Raw genomic sequence first — 10,995 nt, 5'->3', positions numbered from 1 at the left:
TAGAGGGAGACAGAGGATCCAAAGCAGGTTCTGTGCTGACAGCAGAGAGCCTGATGTGGGGCTTGAACACACGAATTGTGAGATCATGACCTGAGCCAAAGATGGATGCTTAACTGACTGGGCCACACAGGCACCCCAACCCTCCTTTAAAAACCCACACATTTTACTGGGGGTCAAGTGAAGAACAAAATTCACTTTTTAGTGCCAATTTGAATACCAGTTTGGATTCTTTTTTTTTTTTTTAATATGAAATTTATTGTCAAATTGGTTTCCATACCACACCCAGTGCTCATCCCAACAGGTGCCCTCCTCAATGCCCATCACCCACCCTCCCCTCCCTCCAACCCCCATCAACCCTCAGTTTATTCTCAGTTTTTAAGAGTCTCTTATGATTTGGCTCTCTCCCTCTCTCTTTTTTTTCCTTCCCCTCCCCCATGGTCTTCTGTTAAATTTCTCAGGATCCACATAAGAGTGAAAACATATGTTATCTGTCTTTCTCTGTATGACTTATTTCACTTAGCATAACAGGCACATGAAAAGATGCTCAACATCACTCCTCATCAGGGAAATACAAATCAAAACCACACTGAGATACCACCTCATGCCGGTCAGAGTGGCTAAAATGAACAAATCAGGAGACTATAAACGCTGGCGAGGATGTGGAGAAACGGGAACCCTCTTGCACTGTTGGTGGGAATGCAAACTGGTGCAGCCACTCTGGAAAACAGTGTGGAGGTTCCTCAAAAAAATTAAAAATAGATCTACCCTATTACCCAGCAATAGCACTGCTAGGAATTTACCCAAGGGATACAGGAGTGCTGATGCATAGGGGCACTTGTACCCCAATGTTTATACCAGTTTGGATTCTTTGGTTCCAACCAACATAATTTGAATTTGGTTCACACTAGTTAAGAAAAGGATGTTTTGCAAAGGATACCAGATTAAAAGAGCATTTGTGAAAATGGACTCTGGATTCAGAGTGACTGGCTTGAAATTCCAGCTTCATTAGTAAAACAGGAATAATAGTATTTAGGTCATATAAAGTTGTTGAGATAATTTAAGAGAATTATATGTGTAAAACACTTAACTTACGGTGAGCGTCTTTATTAAAAGTCTAGTCTACTATTGTTATTTTGCTTGTTGAAAAACTTCCTGTGAGGAAACCCAGTAAGCAAGGTATCACTGGAGATTCTCAACAGCAGGAGAACCTGGACAGTCTTTTGCTAGGAGACAGGGGTAGAATGACTGGCCTTTTGTGGTTCACATGATCTCCTTGTGGCAAGGGGAGACAAGGGGCCACCATGGAGAGTCTCAGTGAGGTGCATAAAATGGGGAAGGGTTAATATCCCTAACCAAGAGTAGTGTGCAGTTACTGGAGGAAGGGTAAAAGGATGTTGGGCAGGGAAAAATAACAGATGTTATCCACAAAATAAATATATATCTATATGTTTATTTACTGTAAAACAATACCTTGGAAAATTATCTGACCCATTTTTCTTCCTCTAAATAGGGCTGACCATTAAGCATCCTAAGAATAGAGCTTGCTGCCTTCTTCTTGAACATGTATTAAGATGCTGACACATACATATCTTTCAACAGCTGGCATGATGCTCAATCAAGAAATAATCCCTTGTTTCTAAAAACATTTCTTACAAGCTGCATTCAGACCAGTGTTCTAGCAGTGAAGGAAGTGATCCCTATTCCGTAATTTCATATAGTGAAGTTTTTAAGAACACTTTTAATAAAGATGTTGCTAAGAATGCTAGAATAAGAAAGAAGGAAAGGAAAGGAAAGGAAAGGAAAGGAAAGGAAAGGAAAGGAAAGGAAAGGAAAGGAAAGGAAAGGGAAAAGGAAAAGGAAAAGGAGAAACCTTAATTTTTCAGTTATAAGATATCTTGTGGCAAAATGGTTTAGCTTCTCCATGGTCCTGTTTCTCTGGTCCACTATGTGAAAGAATTAACATATCTTCTTAATATTCTTCTTATAGTTGTCTTCACCTCCTTGTTCTGTAGGCTGTAGACAAGGGGGTTCAGCATAGGAGTGACCACACTGTATTTCAAGAACACCATCTCCAGATGGGAGCCTGAAGTTGCCAAGAGATAGCTGAGGAAACCTGAGCCATAGAACAAGATCACAGTAGTGAGGTGAGAAGAGCAAGTAGAGAAGGCCTTGCTTCTGCCTGAGGTGGAGCTGATGCTCAGGATGGCAGAGACAACGCGAACATAGGAAAAAACAATCATAATGAAGGTTCCAAAGAAATGCAAGACAGAGGAGCACAGCAGGAGTGTGAAGTTGGTCGAGGTATCAGAACAAGACAGAGGGAAGAGAGAAGACAGCTCACAGCTGAAGTGGGGAAGAGTCTGGTCCTCGCAATAGTCTAAATTGACAGCCAAGAGGATATTAATGAGAGCATCAACAAAGGCCAGGCCCCAGGAACCCCACACCATCCCAACACAGAGCTGGTTGCTCATCACCTGGCCATAGAGCAGAGGGGAGCTGATGGCTACATAGCGGTCATAGGCCATCACAGCCAGCAGACAGGCCTCCGTGCCCCCGGTGGCAAACACAAAGAAGGCCTGAGCCAGGCAGCTCTCTACAAAGATGGTTTTACTTTCAGAAAGTAGATTCTCCAGCATCTTGGGGACTGTGACAGTTGGGTGGCAGAGGTCCAGGAAGGACAGTTGTCTCAAAAAGAAGTACATGGGCATGTGGAGGTGAGAATCAGTCCTAATCACCAGAAGCATCACCAGGTTCCCCATCAGGGTCAGGACGTAAATCACCAGAAACAACATGAAGAGCAGAATTTGAGTCTGAGGGTCAGCAGATAACATAAGGAGGATGAACTCACTGACAATGCTGTGGTTTCTCATGGTGATAAAAATATTTACCCTGGGAATCCAAGAAAGAAAGACATCAGAACTCCTTTTGTGCCTCCAATTTACCCCTAATGCCTTAGCCTTCCTGTTCATGTACATTATTTCACAAATGTACTGGAAACCATGTTGAAATATTTCTAAGCTGACTTCCTAATCATGACAATAAATTTGATATTCTTGGATGACAGCCCACCATCCCTCTATCAGTTCCTTACGTAATTTTGTAGGCCCTCATGTTATGCCCCTAGAGGTCCCCTTCTTTTATTTTTAAGATAGGTATTAACACAAAGAACATTTTGTATATTCAGTGGGAAGAGAGAAATTTTGTTGGTGCGGCAGAATAAAAGGTTAATAACAGAAGTAAAATCCTTGAGAAAGGGACAATGACCCAGAGCACAAGTAATTTTGTCTATAGGTAGGAGAAAGGGGCCTTTATCTGTTGAAAATAAGAGGTAAGGTAAAGAGAGTGGGGACTAAGGCAGCTAGCTTGGTAGACTGTATGGCTAAAATATGAGAGAATTTCCAACTGTTTGCAAAGTTTTTGATAAAATGTGAGATGAAATTATGAACACGGTCTGTTTATCTATCTATCTATCTACCTACCTACCTACCTACCTACCTACCTATCTATCATCTATCTTATCTATTTGTGTGTGTATATGGTGTGTGTTTTTAGTGCTGAGGGATTTTGATGATCTAAGAACACAAAACTCAGGTACATCAAGTGGAAGACTTACTAAGGAAATGCAGTAGGATTCACTGGTGATACATTTGCCTATTTGATATTTGGAGACTAATATGAACAAGTATGTGATTATCTCAGTAATATTTAGCTGCTTAAGCACATGTATAGAACAGAAAGAGATGTGATATTAAATGGGCTTTGTTTTTTTCCAGGAATATGCAGTGACAAAGAAAAAAAAGGTAAGGAACTAATGCATGTTTGCAAAGTGAAATGAATCACAGAAACAAGGCTGTATAAGGAATTAAATGGGGAACATGCAGAGGATTATGGCTACGGCAGTCACATATCCCATGCCCAGCTTAAACCACACTCTGCTCCTGTCAATGTCTCAGCCAGCTTTGGAAGTCCACAAGACAACCAACCTACATTTTCACATTCTAAAACTTGTCTATGTTCTTCTGCTTTGTTCTGACACACATGACTTGCAACCTCAGACTCAGGATAACTACTCTGTAATGCTGTCCAAGTCCATCCCATAATGGCTTTTCCTTCTAACTCAAGACAACTGATCAAAGACTGATCTCTCTTCCCTTGACTGTTAACCAAGCACTGGATGACTAAATTCAATTACCTATTTAAATAACCAGCAGCACCAGGTGGTGGCAACTATACTTTGAGATCCCCTGACAAACTGCTCATATCCCGGGAAAATTATTCATTTTGTCCAGGTAGCATTGAGAATCTTGTATTAGGACATACCTGGGAAGAATTCTATTGAAAATTAATATTTGTAATGAGATATATCCTGGCAATAAGAAATGATGAGTTGGGGCGCCTGGGTGGCTCAGTCGGTTAAGCGTCCGACATCGGCTCAGGTCATGATCTCACAGTCCATGAGTTCGAGCCCCGCATTGGGCTCTGTGCTGACAGCTCAGAGCCTGAAGCCTGCTTCGGATTCTGTGTTTCCCTCTCTCTCTGACCCTCCCCTGCTTGTGTTCTGTCTCTGTCTCAAAAATAAATAAAAACATTTTAAAAATTTTTAAAAAAAAGAAATGATGTTATGTATATTATTTTTCCAACATATGTATATTTATTTCCAGTCATTTGAGGGATGGGTTATGAAAATAATGGCTAAAATTTTCATATTTCACTCATTAATTTAGATCTAATCACAGTGTCCATTTGGGTTCCTGCTGCCCAGATCACATTATCTCCAACCATCATATGGATAAATCAGCTGGTACAGAATTGAAGCATGAAATCCTTTATGTTAGGCAAAAGGCCCATGATACCCAGGATGTGGAAGAGAAGGAGGTACTATGCCTCTGCGACATGATTTTAGGGCAATACAAAGAAAAGCCCTTTCCTATCTTCCACCTCCAAATAGTCCTGACTTACTAACTGCAAAATATTCTATGAATTATGGGATGAAGTTTATCCTTGAAACAAAATGAAAATGGGATAAGCTTGCATGTGTATTTGCACACATAAAATACAATGACAGGAAGAAAAGTTGCCATCAGGGGCCTGACTTCCACAGAAGTGAAATGTCAGATTTCTTTTTAGGGTATTTGTAAAGTGTCAAAGGTATTTCCTTAAAATAAGTAAATAAGTAAAATAATAAAAACAAATCTTTTTACTATGGCTAATGACCAAAAGGTATTATTAGTGATTTCTTTCTTCTGTTGCTTTTTAAAAATGTTTTATTTTTTCTTTTTTAAAGTTTATTTCTTTTGAGAGGGGCAGAAAGAGAAGGAGAGAGAGAGAATCCCAAGCAGGCTCCACACTGTCAGCACAGAGCCCAACGTGACACTGTGAGATCATGACCTCAGCCAAAATCAAGAGTCGGATGTTTAACTGACTGAGCCACCCTGACACCCCTTCTTCTACTGTTTCTAAACATAAAGTATCAATAACTTTGGAAAACATGATATAGTAGTTTTGTTGCTAGATATTAACATAATTAGAGGGAGAGAGTTAATTGGATCCCATCCAAGGGAAAAATAGCTAAGGACTGGTCAGTGCAGAATGAAATATGAAATGACTTTATTTCATAATGTTGACCTGAAAGTATTAGCTGAGAACATTAATAAGTGTATTAATGGTGAGGAAGCAGGAGAAACAGGTTTAGCATTTTATCGATTTTGAAAGACAAGCTTGGCCACAAAGGAGCTTAAAGCCCTGGTTTTATGAAGAGGTATCTTGTATGAGGAAAAAAAAAAAAATACTAAAACCAGAGTTAAGCAGGTATTGGAGATAAGCATCACCTAGTTCATTTTTGCCCAGATTGTGCCTCAATCTTGCCCCACATGTCTCAGGGGTAGTCCATCTGAAGATTATTATAATGCAGATAAAGTAATTCTCTGAAGCTCATAAGACTGGTTGAGGAGGAGACAGTTTAAAGCATGAAGAGTGGAAAACATGCTCCTAATGTCCTACCATATCCCTATCTGCAGTGCTTTCAGATGGTGGACTCAGCTTCTCCAACATAAAATAAGAGCTTTATGCCTGAGGTTCAGTAAGTGTAGCACAATGTTGCCAACACCCTGCAATTTAGACAGACGTGTGGTATAGCCGGATCATGTCACTTAGTAGCTGTTTAGCTTTGGAGATATTGTTTGATATTTTAAATTATAATTGCTCCACCCATAAACTGAGTACATTTGGGGGAAATAATATGTGTCTTATATTTGATTGAATTAGCCTATACATAAAGAGCCGGAAACAGGACTTCCGATCTATTAACTTAAATGTTAATGCATCCCAGGAAAAGGAAGAAGAGTATATCAGAGAAGTAGACTGAAGCATGTTAGGGAAGAGATAATATGAGACCATATTGCAAAAGAGCTGCCTCTAAATGTAGGGATAGTGTCTAAACTTGAGAACAGTAAGAAGATGACAGAATTCAAGGGAAAGGTAAGTCTCCCAGAAAGCAGTAAGAGAGGAAGGAAAGGAAGGAAAAAAGGAAGTACCTCAAGGAGTAGGTTGGGAGAAGACAAAATCATCAGAGGAATCAGAGGAACATTTTCGTCCTCGAATTCTCTTAGGGGAGATATTATCCCAGAGTTTTGAATCAATGGGTAGAGGGATCAGGTGATATTCATTAAAAGAAGATGTAACACAACTTTCCAGCTCTGGGAATAGACATTTTCATACATTTTCCTCTGTAACTCTAAATATTTTGCTGACAGAATTTTCTGAACAAAGGATTCTGATACTCTACCAATCAAAAGACCAGTTGGTTTAGGCTGAACTAAGGATCCCAAGGGACTGGCTCAATAATCTATATTCCCAGGAGTTATAGCTGAAACCTACGGTGTAGACTCAGTTGCTAAGAAGCTTGAAGTTTTAAAAAGACACTGGGGTTTTTCTCATGTGTGACCTTTGCAACTTATAAACTGAAGCAATCAACCTGAACTCCTAGATGTGCTCTCCAGCTAGTCTGGGAACTGAAGAGAGGTAGGGTTGGAAAAGAGAATTTGGAATCTTTTCCCTCAGGAGCAGGTCATATGGACCCTCAGAGAATTTGTTTGGGATCTGAAAAGAGATTCACAGCTAACCTCCAGATTATCTTCTCATATGTGTATGAGATTATTTTATTTATTCAATTTGGTTTAATATTAATCAATATTAATATTAATCAAGTGAAGTAACTTTTAAACATTTTTAAATAATGTAAATACTAATCTGTATCTTATACAACAGATACATAGTCATGGCAAAGAATATAAGCAGAATGCAATTTTCAATAGCTTTCCTATAATCTCTCCTATTCTTACCTTACCTCAAAGATCAGGAGTCAGAAGGGGAGAAGTTTCCAGTTGTTAACGATACCTGGTCTAATTATATCCAATAACCAGGAAAATATCCATAGGAATCAGTATGGTGTTACCTATATATGTGTATTATATATATTTATATATAAAACAAATTATACTTATGGATATGTATATATATAATTTGGCTTTCAAAAAAGAAATGTTTAAGTATAAAATAAAAACTAATAAAATGATTATATATAGAAGGATGGAGAAAATAAACAGGATGGGGAAAACAAAACAGGGAAGAAATTTGTGTTATTTTTAATGTTATTTGTTATATAGTATTGACTTCTGAATAACCTATTTTACCAAACAGAAACAGATTAAATTCAAAATTCTAAAACTAAAAACAAAACCAAAACAAATAAGCCTAGCTATACATCAAAGAAATGATATAACCACTATAGAAAAAAACGGTTTCAAATGACCTGAGATTGTAAGATTTTAAGTGGACTGTTTCAGTGAGAGAGACAATCTAATCAGTAGTCTTATTGTTAGGAATAATATTGGTATGGTTTTTTGAAACTATTATTTGTACATTTGAAAGATAAAGCAAATATTATGCTACTGTTGTTAGGAATACTTATTCAGCACAAGAGCAACGTGACACAGTATAGAATCAAAGAAATAAGAATTTTTGCAATCTTAAATTTGAATTTGAAATATTTATATTATTAAAATGTCAATACTACCCAAAGCAATCTACACATTCCATAAATTTGAATTTGAAATATTTATATTATTAAAATGTTAATACTACCCAAAGCAATCTACACATTCAATAAATTTGAATTTGAAATATTTATATTATTAAAATGTCAATACTACACAAAGCAATCTACACATTCAATGCAATCCCAGTCAAAATTGCACCAGCACTCTTCTCAAAGCTAGAACAAACAATCCTAAAATTAGTATGGAACCACAAGAGACCCAAATAGCCAAAGTAATATTTAATCTTTGGCAAAGCAGGAAAGAATATCCAATGGAAAAAAGACAGTCTCTTTAACAAGTGGTGCTGGGAAAATGGACAACAACATGCAGAAGAATGAAACTAGACCACTTTCTCACACCATACACAAAAATAAACTCAAAATGGATGAAGGACCTGAATGTGAGACAGGAAACCATCAAAACCCTAGAGGACAAAGCAGGCAACAACCTCTTTGACCTCAGCCGCAGCAATTTCTTACTTGGCACATCTCCAAAGGCAAGGGAATTAAAAGTAAAAATAACCACTGGGACCTCATCAAGATAAAAAGCTTTTGCACAGCAAAGGAAACAATCAGCAAAACTAAAAGGCAACCAGCGGAATGGGAAAATATATTTGCAAATGACATATTGGATAAAGGGCTATGATCCAAAATCTATAAAGAACTCACCAAACTCCACACCTGAAAAACAAATAATCCAGTTAGAAAATGGGCAGAAGACATGAATAGACACTTTTGCAAAGAAGACATCCAGATGGCCAACAGACACATGAAAAGATGCTCAATGTCACTCCTCTTCAGGGAAATACAAATCAAAACCACACTGAGATACCACCTCATGCCGGTCAGAGCGGCTAAAATGAACAAATCAGGAGACTATAGATGCTGGCGAGAATGTGGAGAAAGGGGAACCCTCCTGCACTGCTGGTGGGAATTCAAACTTGTGCAGTCGCTCTGGAAAACAGTATGGAGGTTCCTCAAAAAATTAAAAATAGAACTACCATATGACCCAGCAATAGCACTGCTAGGAATTTGCCCAAGGGATACAGGAGTGTTGACGCATAGGGGCACATGTACCCCAATGTTTACAGCGGTGCTTTCAACAATAGCCAACGTATGGGAAGAGCCAAAATGTCCATCACCTGACAAATGGATAAAGAAGATGTGGTTTATATATATGATGGAATACTACTTGGCAATAAAAAAGAATGAAATCTTGCCTTTTGCAGCAACGTGGATGGAACTGGAGGGTATTATGCTAAATGAAATAAGTCAGGCAGAGAAAGACAGATACCATATGTTTTCACTCATATGTGGATCTTGAGAAACTTAACAGAAGACCATGGGGGAAGGGATGGGGGAAAAATGTTACAAAGAGAGAGGGAGGTAGGAAAACCATATGAGACTCTTAAATACACAGAACAAACTGAGGGTTGATGGGGGTTGGGGGGAGAGGGGAAAGTAGGTGATGTGCATTGAGGAAGGCATTTGTTGAGATGAGCACTGGGTGTTGTATGGAAGCCAATTTGACAATATATTATATTAAAACCATAAATTAAAAAACTAGAATAAGTGAAGAAAAAAATAAAATAAAATAAAATAAAATAAAAAGAAGTATTTGTGAACTTGTTACCTTTTGTTTTGCTTTAAATGGCTCTATTGAAAAGCCTAAAAGTATTGATAAAGTAGTAATGATCACCTATGGTACCCTGATTTTGGCTTCTAAATACCATTAAAGGAAGCAGAATTCCTTAGAAAAATGGCTGATTACAGGTTTAGGGTAAAAAGTACACATAAAAAAGTCTGTTTTTTTTTTTTTTTTTTTTTTTTGGTGCCAGAAAGTAAAGGAGGCATAAAACCTATTATGATCATCAGAATGATACAGCAACAAGACCACAGGCCAAGAACAGAATATTTTAGTGAAAAATAATTACTGAAATTGATTAAAACACACTGCATATATAAAAAGACATGATTTCATAGCAATGCACAAACAATTATTCAACCAATCAATTGATAAAGCACTGAAAGGGGAGCTTCTGGGAAGATGGAGGCGTAGGAGGATGCTGGGCTCACTGCGTCCTGCGGATCACTTAGATTCCACCCACACCTGCCTAAATAACCCAGAAAATCGCCAGAAGATAGCAGAACGGATTTTCTGGAGCCAAGCGTAGACAAGAGGTCCACGGAAGAGGGTAGGAAGAGTGGAGAGGTGGTGTGCACTACATGACTGGCGGGAGGGAGCCGGGGCGGAGGGGCAGCCTGCCCACTGGCAAAGCAGAGCCCCCGAGTCTGGCTTGCAAAAACGGAGGGGCCGGACAGAGTATGTTCTGACAGCAAGCGGAACTTAACATCTGGGAGGTTATAAGTTAACAGATCTGCTCGGAGAATGGGAGGGTTGGAGGACAACGGGAGGGAGAGTTGTTGAGCCCCGGACAACAGAGTGCAGCTAGGCAGGGAACAAAGGCACTCGCCAGCGACATCTCCATCGCCCATCCCCCAGCCTAAATCCCAAAGGGAACCGGTTCCTGCCAGGGAACTTGCTGGCACCACGCAAACACCCAACACTGTGCTTCTGCGGATCCATCCCTCCGGCAGGTCTGACTCCCTCCCGGTGCCACAGGACCCCTCCTGAAGCAGATTTCCAAAGGAAAAGGGAGCTGAGCCTGCCCCTCCTGCCCCTGTGCACCTTGCCTATCCACCCCAGCTAATACGCCAGATCCCCAGCACCACAAGCCTGGCAGTGTGCAAGTAGCCCAGACGGGCCAGGCCACCCCACAGTGAATCCCGCCCCTAGCAGAGGGGAAGAGAAGGCACACACCAGTCTGACTGTGGCCCCAGCGGTGGGCTGGGGGCAGACATCAGGTCTGACTATGGCCCCGCCCAGCAATGCAAGTTAT

General features: G+C 39.6%; 1 protein-coding gene across 1 annotated transcript; it reads right to left on the bottom strand.

The window, feature by feature from the left end:
• Positions 1-1,943: 1,943 nt before the first annotated feature.
• On the bottom strand, positions 1,944-3,041 carry LOC109249303 (olfactory receptor 8S1-like). The gene has a single exon (XM_019419665.2). It carries the CDS (start codon positions 2,973-2,975, stop codon positions 1,944-1,946), a length of 1,032 nt encoding a protein of 343 aa, XP_019275210.2. The 5' UTR covers positions 2,976-3,041.
• Positions 3,042-10,995: the final 7,954 nt, after the last annotated feature.

This window comes from Panthera pardus, unplaced genomic scaffold (assembly GCF_024362965.1).
Source record: "Panthera pardus isolate Hobbes unplaced genomic scaffold, ASM2436296v1 HiC_scaffold_6, whole genome shotgun sequence".
Lineage (NCBI taxonomy): Eukaryota > Metazoa > Chordata > Mammalia > Carnivora > Felidae > Panthera > Panthera pardus.
Note: the sequence above shows the minus strand (reverse complement) of the source record. Positions and strands in the feature narration are given on the sequence as shown.

Bases quoted from the DNA above. Each gene is read 5' to 3' on its own strand.
- LOC109249303 (XM_019419665.2), bottom strand. From the start codon at position 2,975: ATGTACATGAACAGGAAGGCTAAGGCATTAGGGGTAAATTGGAGGCAC.